General features: G+C 46.3%; 1 protein-coding gene across 6 annotated transcripts in view; it reads left to right on the top strand.

Annotated features, from left to right (window-relative positions):
• Window positions 1-23,149, top strand: part of HUWE1 (HECT, UBA and WWE domain containing E3 ubiquitin protein ligase 1) — a 177,029-nt gene that overhangs the window by 44,916 nt on the left and 108,964 nt on the right. For all 6 annotated transcript variants that reach the window (XM_055069222.2, XM_055069223.2, XM_055069225.2 and 3 more), the window contains exons 14-24: window positions 1,375-1,455; window positions 2,411-2,496; window positions 3,706-3,807; window positions 4,307-4,452; window positions 6,621-6,727; window positions 7,050-7,151; window positions 7,666-7,746; window positions 9,953-10,059; window positions 17,797-17,913; window positions 18,454-18,606; window positions 20,368-20,880. In XM_055069222.2, coding sequence (XP_054925197.1) covers window positions 1,375-1,455; window positions 2,411-2,496; window positions 3,706-3,807; window positions 4,307-4,452; window positions 6,621-6,727; window positions 7,050-7,151; window positions 7,666-7,746; window positions 9,953-10,059; window positions 17,797-17,913; window positions 18,454-18,606; window positions 20,368-20,880 — 1,595 coding nt within the window. The remainder of the gene's footprint in view (window positions 1-1,374; window positions 1,456-2,410; window positions 2,497-3,705; window positions 3,808-4,306; window positions 4,453-6,620; window positions 6,728-7,049; window positions 7,152-7,665; window positions 7,747-9,952; window positions 10,060-17,796; window positions 17,914-18,453; window positions 18,607-20,367; window positions 20,881-23,149) is intronic.

Raw genomic sequence — 23,149 nt, 5'->3', positions numbered from 1 at the left:
CTTCCTAGGGGCCGCAGAAATGTTAGAGAAATCGGGCAGTCAAAAAACATGAATGCGTACCTTTTACTGCTTCCAAGGGTTCAAATCGGCATTGAGACATTCGAAATGGCATTGAAAGCCTGCCAGTACGATAAGGCAGAACAGTGAAAGGAGACGGCAGAGTCATACTTGTATAATTGAGCAATAAATATTGTGTCCTGGGATAGTTGCCCCTTTCCACTCTTTGTATGTTTTACTGCAATACATCGCGTATGTTTCACTGCGTAACACTGTATTGCGGTGATGCTGACTTGTGGGATTTGTCATTGTGCAATGCGTCGTGCATTCTGTGCGTCAAAGCCATCAGCGAGAATTACAAAGGCGGAACTGGCACCATTGCTGACAGTGGCAAATTCTTTCAATGAAAAACACTGCACCGAACAGCAGGAAGCTTGGCCTAACTGGGCCTAACGTTGCCGTGGTGGTGGCTACAGCTGCCAGTGGATTGGCGAGGGAGAGCACCGATTTGAGGCTGTTAGATAATAAAAATGGCAATGGCAGGGGCTTCGAGTATTGTTGTTTTGCACCTGCTGTCAAGCACAAAGTGGAAAACCGGATAGCGGAGGGTTTTTGCATCCTAAATTTCAGATGTTCTTGTGCATTGGCCCTAGGGGTATGCAGAGGTGTTCAACTTATCTGGCACGTCTGGAAAAGCGGGCATCCAAAAAAAAGCAATTGTTTATTGCGTATGCTAATTACAAGTATTGGGTATAATGAAGGTATCTTAGAGTTTAATGTGACTTAATATGTCAGTAATAAAATACTGACAGGTTACCCTGTCAGTATTTTATCGCTTGTTTTTCGCTTCATAAAGGCTTCTCAAAGCTAAGAAATGAATCTGAGAACCTGGGCTTTTGATTTTTGGTAAAACTTCTATAAAGCAGATAGACAGTTGAAGCTGAGGAAGCGCAGGGGAAATTGGCTACCTTTATTTAACGTGAATTGTCAAAATAGAGGATGAGTGACGGTTAAATTTGTGATAAGGTTTTTATTATTAATAAAAGGGGAAATGATGTTAGAAGAAAAAATAACTTGCTTGTGGCAGCAGCCAAATCCACAACCTTTGTGTGATTGGTGTGATGCTTTGTCAATCGATCACTGCTGTGGCTGTTCTATCACTGACTTGGGTGTTTATGTAAACGCACCAAACATAGCCCTGGGAATGCAGGCCAGTGCTACTTGTGACCATGGCGGCTGCCTAAAAACGACCAATAATGAGGCACATGCTGTACTGATTTGCTGCTTAATGTTGTTCAGTCACATTCATAGCAAATTTGAAATGAAATCTTTCAATAATGTGAAATCAAGTTTATAAACATTTTTTCTTCATTGCAGAACCTGGTGCCGACCCGTTTCCCTTGCCCTTTGCCACGGCGCTATTTTCGTTCCTGTACCACTTGGCCAGCTATGAAAGTGGTGAGTGGGGTTGACAAGGCTCTTGAAATGTATCTGTGCACATTGATACAGCTGTAGATGGCATTTGTCTGCTCCTACCTGTGAGTATGTGATATTTTTGTACATGCTGCTGTATACGCAGACCCAAATATGATTTTTAGGAGAGGTTAAACTCAAACTCCCAACCTGGTTTATGAGAACATGGCTCAAAAGCTTCTTCATGTGTAAGATTTAGCATTACATAATGAGTGAATTTGACAGGTGATTTGCAACCAGCCAATGTTTTTTTAACTTGGACAGGCTGTGAGAAAACTACCGTAGTTATATGACACAGGAAAGAGTGCAGGGTGACTTCGAGCTGTATCACCATTTGCACTTTGTAAGGCTAGTTACTAAAGCAGTAAAACCAGGCAGTGGTGATGCGGAACAGCAATCAAACTGATGTCATGGACATGAAATGCTCATGTGCGTGAGAGTAGGTGCACACTGAAATGGGCACTGAAGAATAATGTTAGGTTTGTTTAGTAAATTGCACTCCTGATAATACCATAAACGTCAGCATTGCTAAGTCTGGAATCTCAGCAAGCCAGAAGAGATCCAAAGGGAAAGGCTGGCTTGAAGTTTCTTAGCTGGCTTCTAGGGTGCCATTTGGACAGCACTACTCAAGACTAGTGAACAGCTTTATAAACAGGGATTACATTCCATTCCAAAAGGAGCGAGAGTTTCAACATTTTGAGAACATTGTCTGGGCTAAATTAAATCTGTAAGTCAATCAATTTGAATTGCTTGTTGCACATGTTATATAAAATCCTATTGTCATACTAAATGGTTTTAATACTGGAAAAACCTTTGAGCACGGCAGTGGTAGCTGAAGGCGTGCGCAAAGCCGCTTTGTTAGAAGCACTTTGCCAGCTATCACTGTTTATTTTGTGCCCATTGCACAAGACTTCAGAAGCTCTTGCTTGTGCTTGCACAGGTGGGGAAGCGTTGGTGTCCTGTGGAATGGTGGAATCTCTCCTGAAAGTGATTGGCTGGCACGGCACAGAGCCGGAGCACATAACGGTGAGTCTTTTTCGTTCTACCTTAACAGGTATGGATGCACAGCTCAAGCAGTAGGGGTCGAGGGAGAGAATCGGCTTTGTCAAGCATGCGGGGCTTCAACGAAACCAAGGGAACGAGCAGACTGAATTGAAACCTTTCAGACAAGCGCATATTGCAGGTTGTGCTCGTGTTGTGCATGCCTTCCTTTCTTGTCGGGGTGCATCTTGCAAAGCCCACATTGGGTTGGACAACAGAATGGTGAGAAAAGTGGGAATGGACGCATTAAGTTATTATGACGCTAGTGCTGACCGAAAAAAAGAAAGGAGCAAAAGTGCGGTGCCCTGGAGCGTATTGTCAGCCAAGGAAGAGCGGGCATGGCCTCCAAGACTGGAGAATGGTGGTTGCTCTTTATTTCGTATTTCATGCGCCTCCTAAACTTGGAGGTTATAGAGTGAGGGTCACTAAAAGCCAAGCCAGTGAAAAATCCAACATGGCGGTCTTCAGGAACGCGTAGCATGGCTTAGAATAAGCAATATTATTTGGAAAATCGAACTTTGGGGACTCGATTCATGCGAGAAATCAGTCGCAACAATGCATTGGCTCGAAGGGAACCTTGATGGCCCATTTATGAAGTCCAGAATATCCATCAAGTCCGAATTTTTGGAGTCGTGCACCTGCGCACCTGCTTTAGCGGCAGTTATCGATTCCGTGAGCACAGTCTGCAGTGGCCGTCCGCAGCTATGTTGAGTGCAGAAGTGGCGATTTTTATATGCCACATGTTGTGAGCCAGCTGGGGAACATGGCAGCTGGGGCAGTAATCATTGATGCAATCCCACATCAGTGGTTACTTCAAACAACCTTTCTCGGGTATGTAAACTAAAGATTTCTTTTTGTGTCAAGTTCTTGCTTGTTTTCTTTCTTTTCTTCATTTTGGTTCATTCGAAAATCCCCTTAGTTGGAAGAATTTTCTTGGTCCGATGGCTTCCAAGTTATCGAGGTTTTACTGTATACTCAAATGCGTTAAAGCCCATTTCAGTCATTCAGTATTAGCACTTGCTTTACTGAAGAGCAGTCTACTTGACTGCTGTTCACAGGTGCCGAGAGGAAAAACAAGTGTGCTACCTGCCAGGGTTGTTTCCTTGATACACTTTTCAGAAGCAAATGCATTCCGCGCGCTCAAGCGCTTTGGAATGATGAAATGCGGTTGTGCGACATTGTTTTCTTTCGCAGTTTGTGACTCGGGCAGTGCGTGTCATAGACCTCATCACGGGCCTGGACATGCAGACTTTCCAGGCTCACGGTGGCCTCAACAGCTTCATTCGCCGACTTGAGGTAGGTCGGCCTGTCAAAGCACGACAGACCAAGATAGCACAACTCGCAGGTTTATTTACTTGTCTGGTTAATATACTAGCTGTAGGTGGTGCACGTGTAAGTTGCTTTGTAATGTTCCACAACGTTTTAAATGCTAGTGCTTGCTACTAGTTTTCAGTGGGAGTCTGTGATTCTACTGACTGCTTGCAGGGGAGACATGTTTTTTTATTGATCACAGCTATTAAAGCATCAAATTTTTACGGCATTGTTAGCAAGTAGTTGTCATAGTCAAGCCTCTACATTTAAAGACAGATGAGTACTAAAATTTTTATTGAGCTGGGGTGGTGCAGGGTAGGAAAGTATAGCATCCAACTCTTGGAATGTCTAGTACTGCTGGATGACTCCATTTAAGGTTGATGTCCTTTAATGTAAACAGAATTGCATTTCATGCGAACATGGGATGGGTTACTAACCTCGTTCCCTTCGCTCGGTTCTTGACCTTCAACGTTTGTGTGCACAGCTGGAAGTGGAGCACTGTAGAAAGGAACAGCCATTTGCCATCCGGCCACGTCACCGGGAGCCATCTGTCGCCTCAACGGATGAAAACGCAGCCCAGGAGCCCACGCCAATGGAAGTGGACCAGTCACCACGGAGTGAGCCAGTGGCGTGAGTAGATTTGTTCTTCCTTGTGGAATGAAGTTGCAGTGCTCAGGTGAAAGGGACATGACAGGTGCACCATCCTAATGCAAGGGAAGGCTTTTTTATCTCCATGCTTTCTTGCTGTGCGCCGTCTGACTTGGAATGTTAGCTGCCTTACTTGTTATGGCAGCCTGTAGAAAAGTTGGTGTTGTCACGGTACTCGAAGACCATAATGATACTCTTAGCGGAGCGATGTAGACAAGGATGTTGATGCGACTTAATGCCTGAGCTGCTCTAAAGGTCGGGTTGTATGCCAAGTTTTTGTGATAAAGGGAGTCATCCTGCTACTTACTGCCTTGTAAATACTGTATTTACTTGTGTAAAGGCCACCACCGTGTGAGGCCCATACACCTACTTTGGAGTGCGGTAATTTGGAAGTTCTAAACTAAGCATCACACATGTACCTGTTTGCGTCGTCTCAAAGATTGCTACAAAGGGGAATTTCGGAGGCCACATTTACATGCTGGATAGTTTCCACAAGCTGCTACTAGATGGCACTAGTTACTGATCTGCCGGGAATGGCATCGTTGTGATCACAGTATCTCACCCGATCTTGGTCACGTGACATAGATGGCATAGGTCCAGCGGGCTTCAAAGATATTGTCTGTGCTGAGGCAAGTTGTTTTGCAGGTTTAGCTGCATTGTACTTTCTGGCATATTAATTGGATATCACGCAGGTAGTGTGCTCATCCATGCAGCAAGATGGACAAACAGGCTAGTTTTGTTGACATTGATTTTAAAGACTTCCTATATTGCAATAAAAGAATGAGACATATAGAAGTGTTTGAGTGCCTTGTCCTGTCACTTCTATGTGTCTCCTCTTTTTGTTGCGCTTTGAAAAGTTCTTAAGGGGAGTTATAATTTATTCTGAACGCATGGTGCGTGGCTTCATTCGGGACCAGAGATGAGGGCAACAGAAGCGATGAAGGCAACTAAATAAGTGTTCCTAGCTGGCTGCTAGTGATTGCATTATTCTCTATCGCAGACTGGGCCCAGTTTTAGGCTTTAATGAGTAGCCTTAACACTGCTGCACCTATTGCCGGCATCCTGTAAAATAATTGGGGACAAAAGTGCAGGCCTTACACGAGTAAATTGGTACTTCTTGTAACAGTGTTGTAGAAGCCGTGAGCCATGCTGTCCAATCTTCATTGCGTGCACCGGCACTCATAATTGTGCCATTATTGCTCGTACTTCTTGTATAAGTACTTATTGACAAGATACTATCCAACTGGGATTTACTGGAAATTTGTAAAATTATTTCTACTGCCAGAACTTTATAAAACCTCTCCGTGGCTTAGCACGCGGCATGCTAGATGATCCGGGCAGTTTTACTTGTGTTTTGCTCAACCAACCAATCAGTGCACAATGAAAGTGTTATAGTAGAACCTCATTATTTTAAACTCCCAGTTTATTTGAATTGATGCTGTGGTCCTGTAAAAATTATGCGTATTTCAATCTATGAAAATGCTTGGTAATTTGAACAAGCCAGTTAATTCGAACACACTGTGCCACCGACGGTGCTCTCAGCAGCGCGCGCCCACTTGTGCGGCGTCGGTTTCAGCTCAACGGCGAAGCCGCACGCCAGCTGCTGCTCCTGTCTCCCATTTCGAGTGCCATATTTTCGAATGCTTTATTCGCGCCAAAAAAGTCAAACATTTAACGGTAAACTCTGGGTGCAGTTTCTGTGTGAATATTGCCTTGAGTTGCAGCTTCACAGCAGTGAAAATTTTGCCTAGAAGTGTGGCTTCATGGCAGTGCTCTTAGAGGTATGGCTTCACGGCAGTCTCATGTCGCACTGGCTTGAAGCTACACTTCCAGAACTTGGCACTCACTTCTCTGTTAGCACGATACACATGTGCCACCTAACGCAGTGCTGCATGTAAAAGTCCTCCCTTAATTCGAACTCTGTTTAATTCTAACATATTTTTGGGCCCCTTCGAATTCAAACTATCGAGATTGAACTGTATCTCCGAAAGTGATTGTCTGAGAATGTCGCCAGAACGCGTCACTAGATTGCGGCAACTTGCTAGACAGGGCTTATGGGAGTGTTCACGGGATAGTGCTAGCTGAATGACATGGCAATGTTTGTTTTGACCTCTTGCATATGGGTCTTCATTAGTGACTTTTTTGTGCAGCTCCACATCAGCCAGGGGTGATGTTGGTGTTGACAGCATTGAAGGTGCATTGCCGACATCAGCCGTTGCATCCAGCGATGCAGACGAGGAACCAGAAATCCGCAGAGGTGAGATCTTGCGAAATGCAGTGAAACTGTTGATTAAGTTGGATTGCCATGACCGTCATTGCCATATTATGCATGGACGATTTCTTTTGCCATGCGACACCATCTCAAACCCAATGTCATTTTGGTGCACGAAAAGAAAGCTTTCTCTTAAATTTTGTGTCACTTGATTACTTTTGCCCACATGATAGATTCTGCCTATGCACAATGCTTTCTGTGCTGCACTTTGAATGTGCTGCTTAATGCCTATGCCAACATTGGCTGTCACTCATAATGGGAAATCTGAGCAACTTCTTTTTCTAAACATCACTCTTGTCTTTTCCAGGCCTTCAGTGCTTCCCTCAGCGGGCAGCCCTTCTCAAGTCGATGCTCAACTTTCTCAAGAAGGCGATCCAGGACCCATCATTTGCGGACAGCATACGGCATTGTGAGCGTTGTCTCATTTTTGTGCTTCTGGCTTATGTAATCTGTGAAACAGTGAATTCTCTGTAATGAGGTCCCGGGCTCCGTTTCTTTCTGTAATTCGAGAGGCGGTGAAGGTCAGGCTTTTTTGTGTTTAAAGTTTATAAAGCCCTTGCTCCCGCTAGGGTTATATTAAATTAGCCTGGCCTCGAAGGAGCTGCGCCAGGTGAATTTCACTGCAGTTCCATTGACACTTTCTTTAAAGGAGCCTTGAAACACTTTTTATTGAAATCTAGAAACGAATTTGAGGTTCAAATAGACTACAGCTACCATCCGATAGATATGATGGAGTAAGGGACCCCCCTCAAATCTTTAAGGACTTGCATTGCAGTACATCCAGTAATGGATATAACCAAGTAATTTCGACTCTTCCTTCAATTTTGTTAAAACAAGGCTTTACGATACTAACAATTTCTGTCTGTGTACTTGAGTGATTTCTGATGCTGCATTGTTCTCGTATTCTCTTTCTTTGTGCCCAGTGATGGATGGCTCCTTGCCACGTTCGTTGAAGCACATCATTAGCAACTCGGAGTACTATGGTCCGTCTTTGTTCCTATTAGGTGAGTGCTTGTTTTGTTTTTCCTACCAAATTCCTGCTCTTCCAGCAGCTGTTGGATCCGAGGAAAGTGCTTTCCATAAAGGAGTATTTAGGAAAGTGACCAGATGGGCATCACTAGATCAGCAATAGTGGTGGCGTAGCAGCTATGGCGCTGGGCTGCTAAGCATGAGGTCTCCGGGGACCAAATCCCGGCCGCAGTGCCCGCATTTTGATGGGGGCGAAATGCAGAAAGGCCTGTGCATCGTGCATTGGCTGCATGTTAAACGAACCTAGGTAGTCAAAACTAATCTTAAGTTACCCGCCATGCCTTGCATCATAATCTGATCGCGATTTTGGCATGTACAGCCCCAAAACGTAATTTTTATTTTTTGGATGAGCATTAGCATGCTAGCAAGAGAATGCTTGCAAATTTTACTGTTCTTCATAAACCTAACAGCCTAATGTTTGGATGCGCCTGCAGTAATCGCACCTTTGTATACCTGTAATGCCCAAACACGGTTCTTCACGAAGGAGAATTAGAACAACTTGTTTGCCTTTATTTTTTGGATATGAAGAGTACGTTTGTTCAAGGACAATGAAATGTCGAGTTAAAGCTTTATTTGTACAGTAGTTACCGTACAAATTTTCTGCACTGTCCATAACTGAAAAGCAACTCCAACATACATAATGTGCGACTATGCTCTGTGCAATAAGCTTCCTATGCATATATAGAAATAGTAATGCAGCAAACTCGTTGAAGCACGAGGGAGATGTTGGGCATTACGGGGATGAAATATTGGAACTGTTGCAAAATATTTGCGGTCAACGTTGTGCATGACTGTAGCAAGTCTTGAGAATCTTGAAATTTGGCCATGGTTTATTTTGCTTACTTCTTCAGATTAATGTTAAATTTTCAAGCTCCTGTCCAACTCCAGTTCATCTGAATGCAGTGAAACCTCGCTAATACGAATACCACTTTTCAGATATTCCATGCTGGCTGCTTATAGTTTCAATGTAAATGTACTTCAGTACTGCGAACTTCAGAATATGAAACTTTTCAGAATAACAATCATTATTTGGTCTCTGTGTCATGTTAACACCTCACTGCTACGAATGAATATTCGGAAACCTGGGGATGCTTAGATTTTCGTGTATCCTTCAGGGCATCCGGATCACTCGCGGAGGCGACGGCGCCTCAGGTTTTGGGAGCACATGCTCCACCCAGACAAGCGTTACCTAGCAACAGAGGCGCATCTCTTGCTTTTTGCGACTTTCTTTTGTGCTTCTTTCTGCGGCCATATTAGCTATGTGCACAGAGAAATGTAACCTCCATACTCGTGGAGATGCCACATGTTCGCACTTGGCACTTTCCTGATAGTGACATTTACACACGCTTTCGCTTTGGAATTGTCCGGGTGTCCGCCTCCAGCGATACAGTTGTGGTTTTTGCGGCATGGAATGTGAAAAACGAACAAATGACAAGTAACATTGTGCTTTGAAGGCGACATGGAGGTTCTCGTTTGTTGGACTTCTCGTCGTCAGCGTCTGTCTCATGCGCACCACTCTTATTATGTGGTGCTTCGTTGGTGCGTGGTGGCGGACTCTATGGAAAATAGCAACAGCGCGGACCGAGAGCCAACAGTGACATTTTCATGGATAGCTCATGTAGTGACAACTGATGAACTGATGAGTTTATGGGCGGAATGGTTAATTGACATGAAGAGAGAAAAATGGCACTGGGCAGGTCATGTAATGCATAGAGTAAATAACCATTGGACCATTAGGGTGACAGAATGGGTACCAAGAGGAGCAAAGCGCAGTAGACGACAGAAGACTAGGTGGTGCAACGAAATTAGGCAATTTGCAGGTGCTAGTCGGAATCGGTGGGCGCAGGACGGGGGTAATTGGAGATCGCGGGGAGAGGCCTTCGTCCTGCAGTGGACGTAAGAGGCTGCTGCTGATAATGATGGCGGTTAATTTTTGGGCTTTCGCTATAACGACCTTTTAGAATAAAGAACAATTTGCCGCAGTTCCCTGAAGTTTATTATTTCGTTGTATAATCAGTTGGCAGTGACTGTTCAGGATTTTTTTTTTTCCTCTCTAAAGAGTCGGATAGAGTCCACCCTGTCTGTTCAATCTCATCTTGTCATCTCAGTCTGGCGCTGTTTCAGCTTGTGCATTTTGAAAAGGATCGCCAATGCTTATCAATTTCAACCACTTTCTTGCAGCCACCGACGTGGTCACAGTGTATGTCTTCCAGGAGCCGTCACTCCTGTCCTCGCTGCAGGACAATGGCCTCACAGATGTTGTTCTCCATGCCCTTCTAGTGAAAGAGGTGGGTCTCGCTTTTGTGATCTTGATTTCTGGTTTCAAGTGCTCCTCCGTTTTAACAAAGGACGCATTGCGCACGGTGCAGTAGTGAAAAAATGCCAATCGGACAGGTATGTCGGATTTCATTCATTTCTCACTGCCTGTCGCAACGGCTGATACTGGCAATAACCGAGGCATGATTCCATGCAAACCGATACTAAAAGGCACGAAGGGAAAATGAAAACATTTCATACATAGTACGACCTTTGAACTTCATTTCTTATCGCTTTTCATGCACAGCAGCCTTTGTTTTAGAAAAAAATTACTATCCTTTGATTTCGTGTAAAGGAGGACATGTGTTCACGAAAGATCTTGTTGGTATCTCTGTGGACACGCGTAAAGTACCAGCAGCCTTGAAGTCGAGCAGTACGTTTATTAAGACAGACTCCACGCTGTCCTCTTCCACAAATGTAGGCAGGCTGAAGTGGCACGATCTCTGATTGTGCCCCTGGTGGTCGATTTCAGACCAACAGGGGCGCGATCGGAGATCGTTTTTGGAAACTCGCATTCAGTTTGCATTCAGTTTCACCTCATGCGATTGGTCTAGGCCGCGCCGAATCGTCACCTGCAGTGTGCAGCTGATGACTCTAGGCAGGCTGAAGTGGCAGTGAAATTGATTGACAGGGGTGATCAGTGAGACTCGGTGCGGCCTAAGCCAATCGCGTGAGGTGAAACTGAACGCAAACTGAATGTTCGTTTCGAACAACGATCTCGTATCGTGCCCCTGCATTGTCCTTGAAATAATGATTGCAGTGAGACTTTTCTTTTTCAGCTCACCTGTTCAAATTGTTTGGTCATTGGGCATTATCCGTGAACCACTTTTGCGTATACAGTCTATCCCGAATATATTGCACTCGAAGGGGATCGCGAAATAGTTTGATATATTATTGATAGTTCGAAATATAAAATATGCATGTCAAAAGCTTCTCTAACAACTCCACACATCTCAAGGCAGTTTCCCGATGTCGTGACTAACGTGAACTTACCGATCTGTGCCTCCAAGGCGCGTAAAAAAACAAACACAGCGCGATGACAAGAGCACTTTATTTCGGAAGAAAAAAAATTTGTGACCTTTGCTTGCTTTTTCTTGTGCACCATCAAGTTCATTAAGCTGTCCTCAAGCTTGTTGACAGTGTCCAAATGAGAAAGGCCAGCTCCTTCTGTTGTGCCACAACAGCGGCAAATGACGCTGAAAGCTGATGCAAGTTCAGCTGCAGTGCATGGTGGTTGGTCCTCTTCGTCGGAACCTTCGCCGCTGCTCGAGTCTGCGTCCCCGTCACCCATGATGTCAGCCACAATCTCCGCATCAGCGCGATCCGCTACAGCTTGCACGCCGTCGTCAGCGCTGACGAAATCGCGTGCTGTAACGCCGCCTGGGAATGCCGAGAGAGAGAAATAAACTTTATTGTGAGACCAGGCTTCTTGAGCCCAAAGGTGGGTGGCCTCCTCAGTCCAGGTAGCCATGGCTCGCTGCTGCCGCCCGAGCCCTGTTCACCAACCGCAGCTCGCGAAATTCACTGTCCAGGCATCCAGCCTGGACAGCAAATTTCATGTCTTTGCTGTCAAGACATCTGTCGTCAGCAGCTACCACAAAGCCTGCTTTGCGGAAGCAGTTCACAATTGTGCTTTTATGCTTTTCTTCACGTCGTTCCAAGCACCAGCCAGCATTTGCCTTCTCGACCTTGTCAAAGGTTGGGACGCACGCACGACACGCTCCAGGGCGACTGGACTGCACTGCCTTCAGCTTAACATCGGCTTTGTTCTTGAGGATCGTACTCGTGGTGTTGCGAGAAATTCCGAACGCTGCGGCGGCCGACGACTTTTTCTCACCAGCCTCCACTCGTCGAATGATGTCCGCCTTTGTCAAAAAGTCCAAATTCTTGCGTTTTTTCGCGGCCATGGCTCCAGAACACGTGCCAAAAGCAGAAAGAAAAACGCACTGCACCACACGAGTCTCAAGCCTTCGCGTTGGCCTCGTGAATAAAAGGAACAAAGCGAATCGAAAGATGCACCGCTCCGTGTCTCCGCACTACCACAAGCCTAAGCTACACTGACCTCGTTCATCTCGCTGTGCCAGCGGTGTCAGCCAACCAAAACATAGGAAACGGGCGCCTGCGGTCAGCGTGGTTTCTCCCTCTCGCTTCCCTTTCACACCCAATCGCACTCCAAATGCTCCTTGTCACGTGCCTTTTACCCACGCTCCTTTCTCAGAGTGCGGGGCGGCGCGCGTGAGATCGCGGGAACATCACCAGAGCATCCCGAGGAGAAGCTCACTTGCGGGGGTAGGATGCAATGGGAGAAGCACACTTGCAGGGGGGGGGGGGGGGGGGTATGGTGGGAGAAGCGCACTTGCCGGGGCGCAGCTGAACACGGAGTTCGATACATCGATATGCCGGTGCATGGGAGTTCTATATACGCGAACAATAGCACTATACTTTTGCATGGGATTCCCAAGGGGATTTTTCAACTGTTCGATATAGGCAGTAATTCGATATATATCTGAGTTCGATATATCCGGGATCGACTGTACTTGATTCTATCAGCAGCAGTAAACAGTTGCTTACTGGGGGTTTCCATCTTGGAGTACAAAACATGAAAAAGACTAGTGTGTGAAGTTCATCGAACATTCTTGTGGTAGTGAAAGCAAGGCAGCCTCTACTCATTGTTTCTGTGGGGCTTGGTTTCACATAGTTAACTGATGAAACATGAATTCTTCCAACCTGTTCGTGCTGTGTGCTGTAGAGAATTGGCCATGAATCGAGACAGAGTAGCACTTCGTCTGTATTTTCCATCCAAAAGCTATAACGCACTGGCCTATGTGCTGCATATGCTTATTTAAGGGGGGACGCGGGGATCAACTATGGAAAAACGACCCAAAAATCACTTTTTAGAAAGTTGCAGATTCCGAATCTTTGACCCCTTTTCTATAAGTTTTCCAAGTATTTCCGCTGAAAACGACTGCTAAGTACCATAAATTAATATATACACCAGGCAATACAGCGAAAATTTCGTGAAAATCGGTGGAAAAGTCGCGGTTTTCGAGCGCCCCTAGCTCCGGAACGGCAGTACGCGGCGCGGCCATGCTGGTACCGTTGAAAAGCGCGCCTCTTCGCTTTTTGACGCCCCTCTTTCATTTCCTGAGAGAGAGAAGAGCAAGCATAAAAACATAAAAAGTCTGAAGGTCGCGGAGCTGCTTGTTACGGCCGCCGATTGGCTTGCTCCGTCACGTGCGTTCTATGAGCCGCCCCATTGGCCGGGTCTGGAAGCGAGCTGCTGCGGCGTCTGCTTCTCCCGTTTCTTCGCGCGCTGGCTGCTGCGCCTTTGTTTACGTGTTAGATATTCGAGGTACACCGCCGCTTCATCGCTTTATTCCGATTTGAGTTTTCTATTTCATTTTGTGGTTTCGAGCATGACTGGGCGGACGTGGACGACGAAATACGCGACCAAGCACCGCTTCGGCAGCCGCAAGCGCAAGCCGCCGAACATCCGAACGATAAGTAGTCCTAGCAGAGATGTGTCCGCGCGCTAGCTTGCAAGAGAGACTGTCGACGCATTGCCGGGCAGTTCGCAGGCTGTTGCAGCCTTGAGCTCCAATGGTGATGATACCGAACTAATAACGGCCGTTTCCGATGCTTCCGGGCCTGCGACGTCCCGTAAATACTCCGCGACGTACCCCGATTGTGCCACCGCCGTCACCGAGATGAACGACGAAAGTGCGGTCCAAGCGCGTGCGTCTGCCGGCCGTGAAAACGAACCGTGCATCAGCAACGGTCGCACCATACAGTCGCATCTTGAGTCACAATTCATCTTGTCAGAGGTATTGAATATGACCGCTGCCACTGTCCGCGCGTCACTTGGTTCTGTGCCGGCAACCGAACGGAAGATAGGGTTTACGGCGGGAGGAGCATGCTCGGTGGTGACGGACTCAAGCGAGTCGAGCGGCTGAGAAAGATGCCTTGAGCAAGAAGAGGGCACAAAAAGCACATGAAAGCAAGCATAAAAGATCCAAGAAGCCAAGAGATCAACCTGACACCTGCACCTACAAGGCCGGTGGTTTCTACTCGAATAAACATGGCTCAAAACTTCTAACACCTTTTTCTCAAAACTTTTTTCTACCACCAAGGTCAACTTGCAAAGCCAATATCTCAGCCACTGTTATGAATATTTTTACACCGTTTGTTTTGTTACACTCATTGTGCACCACTGCACACAGTGACATGTTTTGTTTTCAAAATAGTTGCTTCAATAATTTGTTATCTTTTGTTTTCACAGTCGAGATTTTCATGCAACTGAAGTAGCTACCAAGGAATGAGAATATAAAAAAAATCTGCTAGGCTAAAAAAATTATAGGAATGTCACTGTGTGGAGGATACATATAGGAGTGCTATCAATGTTTGCTTGAACTCCTAATATCAATATACAGGTGTGCAGGCATTTTGCAAAAATGAAAGCAGAAAAATTTTGTAAACAAAAAAGTACTTCAGATATTGCAGCCATATTTTCACAGTTTTGTTTATGTGATGTTATTAACACCTGTGCAAAATTTCATCAAAATCGGCTGGTAAATAAAGAAGTTTGCTTTGATCCCCATGTCCCCCCTTAACATCAGAGATGAGAAATGGTAATTTTTTTCATGGGTAGCTGTTGCTGCTATTGGCTGATTTTATAAGACAGTTGTTTTAGTGTTTGTGTATGTGTATGTGTTAGCAGATGTGATCCTCGCACTGACTTTTCAGGGGTATACTTTGCTGCTGCAGTAAGGGTACATGACCCAGCCCATTGCTTATGGCTTGTGAAGGCGAACTGTAAGTGCTTGGCACTAGGCAGTTGTAAATATTTACTTGGCATACTTGCTGGTGCTTTTGCACTTCACATTGTTCTTGTAGTGTTGATAGCTCCAAGCGTCATGTCCTGTGTTCGCCCTGTGTACTTTTTCTGTTACTGCTCAGGGCAGCATTGCCTTATTAGAAAGTTTCAGTATACAGTCAAACCCGGCTATATCGAACTCGCAAAAAAACGCCTATCAGTTCGATATAGAGCATAATTCGATATAAGCCTGCTAAATAATTGGATGTCATAAAAGCACATACCATTTATAAAATCACTTTATTGACGAAACTAGCTTAGTTTCGCATAAATTAGTCCTGCATTTTCTTCTGCTTGGGCAATTTCGCTGCCTGCGACGCACGCACTTCCCCACGTTGTCTGAGTCGGAGCAGCTGAGGCCGCAACCTTCCGCATTCGCGCAGAAGCACCGGACTAATGCGAGTGCACCAATAACTTCGGAGGATGTGGGCAAAGGACCGTAGTTGCTTTCCTCAACGTGCCTACTTTTATTTGTGCTCGGTACGATGTCGGCGATGTAGTCTTCGTTTCCGAGCTCTACCGTGGTCGCGACACCATCATCTGCACTCACAAACTCGTCCACCGTCGATTCGAATGTCCCGGAAATTTTGACAGCTCGCTCCAAACTTCGGCAACACCGGCAACAGCTTCGTCGCATTCATCAGAATTTACAGTCATCACCGAGTACGCGGAAACCGGCACGTATGAAGAACGCCTCGTACACGGCCGTGCGTACGCGTCGGGCGCCATGGGCACCGGGTTGCGAGTCTGGCCACTTTAGCCCTAATCGTGCCGAGAGTGCTCCTCGGAATCTTGCACGCTGCGGGTACATCGCGTTCGACGCGATTTATGATTTCGATCTTCACGACGAAAGGCGAATTCTGCCGCTTCATCACGGCATCACTGCGGGAGAAGGCCCACAAGGCGCAAACACGATAAACCAGAGAAGCAGCCAGACAACTCGCACTTTCGCCATCTTGCACGAAGAGCGCACAAGAGCCTCTGATTGGCTGTCTGAGCAAGCGCTGTAGGCGGGCCATATGGGCGGGCCAGGATCATTTTTTGCTGGGGAGTGTCGATAGATAGCGATCTAAAGAAAGGAAGGACGCTTGATTCTGCAACCCGTGAGGGAGCACGGCGAAGTGTCGTCAGGGGAGAGGGAGTGGGAAGTGAAAGATGATAGAGAAAGAGGGAGGATAAAAGACTCCACTATGCGCGACATGGGGAGTGTCGACGGCTCGCCCGAACAGCCCGAGGCAGCGCGGTCACGGTAGGGAGAGCGGTTGGATCGGTTGGATGGAGCCGCGCCGCCGTGTTTCCCCGTTACCGCGAGGGAAAGCCAACTTCTGGGAGCACTTTTCCGCCGCTTGACGTTCGATATATCGGGAGTCACTGCAATATTTGTTCGATGTAAGCGTAATTTTTGCTATATATACTCATTGTAACTATACCATGACCAGAAATTGTTCGATATATAGATTAATTCGATGTAAACGGGTTCGACTGTACTGCTGCCACTGTCCTTTTGCTGCTGTCGGCCTGTGTCTGTCTATCAGCTTTGTGTGTGCCAGATAAGCAGCACAGGTGCATGTTGGCACATTATGCAACAGTGCCTCCTAACTGATATACAGCAGTGAACAAAAAGATGTGATATCGTGGCTTCGTGTGAAAAAATTAACCTGCATTTGCAAGCGATCAGTTGCTTTTTTTCTTCGATAGTGTCAAGTAGGATGTGCGCCGTTGCACTGAAAGGGAGAGGTATAACATGTTGTTTATCGACAGCGCCATAGAGCTCCACTTTCCACTGTTCATTTCATGATGCTCACTGTTGCCTACATTTCCAAGTTTGTGTGCCAGTCTCTGTGTGTGTGTGTGTGTGTGTGTGAGCACATTTTTTTTCTTTTCTCTCCTGTGATCTCAAGTGATAAATGGTAAACCTGCAGTAGCATGCCAAGCATTTCACTTGGCTAACCTCTATACTTACTAAAATTTCTCGTACTGGTACGCAGATATTGTCACATACTGGTTGATGCATATGGTTTCCGTGTGATACATTCTTGGAATACGCAAGTTGTGTGCACCATGGGCTATGCGGTGTGAATAACTTAACATGGCAGAGCATATCTACGTTACTAGGTTAGCCGTCTGACATGCAGCGTCAGCTTTATGAGCAGTTTAGCTCAGCGCACTCAAAATGCAAAATATTGTATCTTTTTTGTTTACTGCCGTACATAGGAGGAACAGTTCTTCTCTTTGAAGCACGACTTGCCATTCAGGGTTGCCGAGTGAATATTCAAACATGCCAGACATCAACAGAGGCCTAAGTCATTCACAGGTGCAGTCTTGCAAATGTCTGAGCAATTATGTTTGCCGATGCTGTGAAGCTGGAAGGAAGCCTTCTGCTGGTTAGACCAAACCACACCACCGAGCTGGTGGTCAATCTATGCACGCTGATGTCTCGAAGCCAAAGAGAAGGAACCAGGTTCCACTTACACCCAAGTTGTCCATGCCATCACATGCTGTTTGCATCGAAACACTCGTGCTAACTCTCGTCACAGCTACGTAACTACGAAATGACTTCCACTATTGCATGTATGTTGCGTGGGGAAGCTGAACGACAGAAGATGCGCAAGCTGTGTGGGGAAGGCGAACATCAAACTCGAGTCTGCTGAACATCTTGTGTGTAACAGTTTAGCTAGCACATGTTGAGGTTGCAGATGGCCAAGGCAGTAGGTGAATGGCCTAGTGGCAGTGAAATGCTATAAGTCTCTTTGCAGTCTTGTTTGTGTTGTCACTTTTGTTTGATTGTTAGGCTTTATTTTTTCACTAACCCTGTTGTTCTCTTGCGCTATGGCAGGTACCAGCAACTAGGGAAGTCCTAGCGTCCCTACCCAACGTGTTCAGCGCATTGTGCCTCAATGCCCGGGGTTTGCAAGCTTTTGTTGCCTGTCGACCGTTTGAACGACTCTTCAAGGTGAGTGCCTCTTTGTGTTCCATTAGGGCTCATTTGAATGCCTTTTGTTACTTAGAATGTCATGCAGGCTAAATTTGTTTGTATGTTTAATTTGGTTAAACAGTCACAATAAGCAAAAGGAGCCACGAGGTGATGGGGAAAGTAGATGGTGTAAATGCATGATTGGGTTTGCCAGCGGTAATGTGCATCAGCGTGGCCTTGGCAAACTGCAATTACTGTTTTGACTTGTCCTTACCCTATCTCCTGTTCTATCATGGAACTTCCAGTGTGTTGTTTTTTATGAACCTTGCTATGGGCTGTTTGGTGAATGAGCGTAATCCATTGAGGACTTCTGAGATTATTTTGACAACTCGTTTTGTGTCAGCTTTTGTGTTCGGGTATTGGTGTGGTCCAGCCAAAGGCTCATGCTCAAGGATCTTATTAACAGATGATGGATGTGCCACGCGTTGGTCTGTTATGTGTGCAGGTGGTAGTACGGCTTGGGCGTCGTGCGATGTGTGTTGTGACTATTCCTGAGTGTGCCTTGTTTTACGCCCTCAGGTTCTACTGTCACCAGACTACCTGGCTGCCATGCGTCGGCGCCGTTCGTCAGACCCAATGGGGGACACAGCATCCAACCTGGGTAATGCTATGGACGAACTCATGAGGCATCAGCCGAGTCTGCGAGTGGATGCCACAGCAGCTATCATCAAAGTGAGGCTTTTTCTTGAATGCCGTTGGACCCCTCGTGTATGTTTTAGGGGACCACATGAACTGAGCAGCCACATGCAGAACATGCTGATAAGGGGCATGTGGGATTTAAGAATATTTTTTATTTGTGGTTCAATCTAAATGAAGTTCATTTATCAGTTTTAGCAGTGATTTCAAATCCATAATTAGTTTTTTTGATGGCTGCACTTGTTCAAAAAGTAGTGACATTTGAATGTTCGATTTGGTGCGTATTTCTTATTGGGCTTTTTAGCAATTTCATCTGGCTAAGAAAAAAGAATTGCGTGACCCCAGTGCTAAAGACTTACTCTATGTTTTCTTTATTTATTTGAAAGCATCCTGTAGGTAATAAACCCAGCAAGATTTACTCTGAAGATTTTTAATAATTTTCTCTCGTAACAATTTCTGATTTTAATTTGTGAAATAATCCTGTAGTAAAATATGTAGCATCTCCCTTGATCATCACAGTATAAATGCAACGGCACCAGATTTATCAGTTGCTCAACACCATCAACATAGAAAAATACCCGTTAGGCTGAGTGTGGTGTGTAGAATCATCAAACTGAGAAAAACGCATTTGACCTTTTAGACAACTCTAACTTTAGCTGAAATGCAGCAACAGCAGTTTTGACATTGTTTTGTAGCTCTAGTCTTCGCGAGCATGGCCATACTACACGCTGCTGTAGCTTAGCGGCTGTGGTGTTGCTCTGGTCCCGGCAGAGGATGAGTCATATTTAGTGCAATCAAACTCTTGTTAATTCGGAGTTATTTAGCCAATCATTGGTTAATTCGGGCAACTCCCATAGCTCGGTGAGCATGGAATGCCGCAAACGTGCGACGCAAGGTAGCAAAAACAGCACTAGCATCCCACGAAAACGAAGCGGCGGAATCCACATCGCCATGGTCATCAGCGGCAATATTACATGAATGGCAGCAATACCGGAACGCTTCGGGGCTATTTGTGCCTTTAGAGCCTTTATTCTGGCGTTTACCACCACGCATTAAAGTGCCTTGGCCACATGTCCTCATAACTGCGTAATAGTCGCCATCCATGATCACATTGGTAGCCACCACGGTTTCATCTGCAGTTGTTGCAGCAAACAGTAGCTTCGTTTTCGCTCGGTGCGGTCGTTGGCCATGTGCCTTCAAAAGCGTAATGTCACCATCCATGGTCATGTTGATAGCGGCCGCAGTTTTGTCTGCAGCGGTTGCGCAAAATGGTCATTTCATTTTGACTCGATGCACAGCTGTCGAGGATGAAGAGCACCGGCTACGTCGTGATGGAAAGACAATCTGTTAGCGGCCAGCCTAAGCACACTGGTGAAAAAAATGGAGATGTGCGGGTGGCAGTGAAAAGTGTTTCAGATGAAGCCATGCACCGCCATGCACTGTGAAGAAAGTTGAGGTTTGCGCCACTGCAAGACCTAATGAGTCGCAAGATGAGAAGAATTGCAGCTTCTGCACTTTTATGCAAAATAGAAACAGGATTTGCTCATTCATTAACTAAATAAAAGTGTGTTGGCGCAGTAAGCATTTTGTTTTTGTGACACCCTCGATAACTCGACATTAGGTTAATTAGCACACTTTTTTTGGCCCCATGAAATCCGAAATAACGAGGTTTTTACTGGACATAATTCAGGCTTCCATATTTCATGACATGCATTAGATGAATACACAATATATCTTTATCGCGTGAACCATTCCACAAAGTGACGAGCCTATTGTTTCTTTTGTTTATCTCTGCAGCTTTTAGAAGAGCTTTGCTCGGTGGGCCGCAACCCAGCTTTTGTGTGCTCGCGGCCGGCAGCCAAGAGTGAGGCCGGCGGAGTCTCTGGCAGCGGCGCCCAGGCCTCCAGTCACGGGGGCGGCGCCTCCGGGGGCGGAGCCGGGGGTCGAGGCTCGGGACTAGCCAACGATGCAGGCTCCTCGGACGAGGAGGAAGAAGAGGAGGATGTGGACCCGGCACCCACGGTCCCATCAACACCGAAAGCGAACGATGAAGGCAAGGCAGCGTCGGGCACTGGAGGTACCACTGCCGAGGCACGCACGCCCGTACCTCTGGTGGACTACATCCTGAACGTGATGCGGTTTGTGGACGCCATTCTGAGCAACAACTCGACTGATGACCACTGCCGCGAGTTTGTCCAGCAGAAGGGGCTCGTGCCCCTCATGAGCATCCTGGGTCTGCCCAACCTGCCCGTGGACTTCCCGGTCTCGCCGGCCTGTCAGGCAGTTGCGTCAGTGTGCAAGTCTATCTTGGTGAGTAACCCTTCTATCCACCTCTTGCTGTGGTAATTGTAACTGGCGAGCCCTGCTTGCCTGTAAAAGGGGCAATAGTGCACACCAGATTGCAGTTTTCTGTGCACGAAGTTAGCGAGAAGCATTCTAGTATATTAAGAGGATAGCGTATGCAGTTAATGACTGATTTTCTCCGGCGTGTCCGACAATTCGGATGCCTTCACTGCCATGAGGCAGTGTATAAGGATGTCTCAAATTTCGGATGGCGAGACCCTCGGCCTGTCCGATTTGCCAGACTTTTTACAGTGATTGCAGCTCTGAAATGGCGACAGTCTAAGCCACCACTGCTGCCATTTCGATTATCTAGCAGCAGTGAATCAGTGCACTTGCATGCCGATCCGCTAACAGCCGTAGAACTGTAGCAACACTAGGTTAGCTGCTTTTATGTTCACCGTCACTGTTCGGTGCCATGCTTTTCACGGAGGGCATTCAACACTGTCACCAATCTCGCCTCACTGTCATTCTTGCTGATGGTTTTGAAGGTTGGGAAGTATGACAAGGATGAAGTGTTGCATACAGTCAACGATCGATTTTCCGGACGGCCGATTTTTCGAACGTGCCCAATAATTGGGACGGCTTCACGGCACAGCCATGTATCCCATAGTCAATGCGTAAGAACGCTTGAACTTTTAGATGCAAGTACCCTTTGTTGTCCAATATACCAGACTTTTTGCTGTGACTGCAGATTTGAAATGGCGTAAACAAAAGCCACCACCATTTTGATTATCTTGCTGCCTCAAATCGGCGCTTTCGCGCGCAGATCCTCTGGCAGCCATAGCCACCACCGTAACAACACTAGGGCTACATGCTTTGATGTTCGCTACCAAGCTTGTTGCCGTTTGGTGCCATGTTTTTCATTGAAAGACTTCACCACTGTCAGCAATGGCACCGACTCCACCTTTGTAATTCTCGCCATTCGCTTCGAAGCACCACATATTGCATAATGCTGGTGCATGAAAGTCAACTTTGCCTCAATACAGCAGTGTTACGTGGTGAAGCGTACGCGAATTATTGCAGTGACGCATATCGTTAGTAGGAAGGGCAATTGTCACGGAACACATTATATATTCCTTAACTATACTCACGAGCACCTGCCATCTCCTGTCACAGTACGAGCACCAATATGCCTAATACATGTACTGGCAGATCTTCAGTATTTTCAGACGTGCCTGTGGCGATTTGAGCCCTTAGTGGCAGTAAAAGGCATACATTCATGTCTGTGGATGTTTTCGTGGCCTCTAGGAAGTACGAAAAATCAGACGTTGACTCTAATTTGGGTTCCCGAAAGTCAGCTTCAGCTTCGCTCCTATACGGCGGTGTTACATAGTCAAGCATATGCAACGTATTGTGGTTAAGCATTCAAAGAGGGCAAAGAAAGAGCCACTGTCACGAGACTCAGTATGTATTCAGGGCCCCTCACCAGGTCTGGCCATTTTGAGCTGACAAGCGCAGAGCATACAATGCGCGATAAGAATCATGTCTGCAAAGCATTACTTTGCTACATGCCGTGGAAAGATCTGAAATTTCAAACTTAAAGCCATGTTCCCTTCTCCTCGCGGTTGCCTCGCTCTGAGCCGGAGGATGACGTACACATGCTAGTGCGCCTACGTATACGTGTGTGTGCTGCGATGCCGTTCGTGGTGACACACGACTGAGAGAATTATTCAAGGCAACACCTGTCATTTGTGTAATATGCAGCTTGAATAGACGAATTAAAGCTTAGAGAAATAATAAAACACATGAACCGAATGTCTGCGTGTTTTTGTTTTACTTCGCACAGCAACAAGATGTATGTACTTCCGTTTCGTCTGCTTGTTTCCACGTCGTGCAGTCGCGTGTGCGGACAGTACCGTGTTCCAGTACGGTATCATGCTCTGTGATCCACTTGTGTCTGCCTCAGTATTCGTGTAGCACTGACTTATACCATTAGTCAGGTGTCCTCGTGCACAGTGCATGAAATTGTGCGCTGTACGAAACGAGACAATCACTACAGCTCGCGCGCGATGCTGTTAGTGGAAGTGTGGTGAACCGCGAAAGGGCGAGGAGAAGAAAAAAAAAAATTAAGGTGGGGCCCGTGATGTATGCGTCGCGTGGTTCTTGAGGTCCGGTATGGGAGAAAGCAAGGAAGGAATTTCGCTTGCAGAGGCTAGTAAGGGCAAGTGGAGAAAGTGTCTCGCTCGGCAGTGGAGCTCGTGTCCTGAAATCATGGGTTCGTGGCACTGAAATATTT

This window comes from Dermacentor andersoni, chromosome 9 (assembly GCF_023375885.2).
Source record: "Dermacentor andersoni chromosome 9, qqDerAnde1_hic_scaffold, whole genome shotgun sequence".
NCBI classification, from domain to species: Eukaryota; Metazoa; Arthropoda; class Arachnida; order Ixodida; family Ixodidae; genus Dermacentor; species Dermacentor andersoni.
The sequence above is the reverse complement of the archived record's forward strand: the minus strand, read 5'-3'. Positions and strand labels throughout refer to the sequence as shown.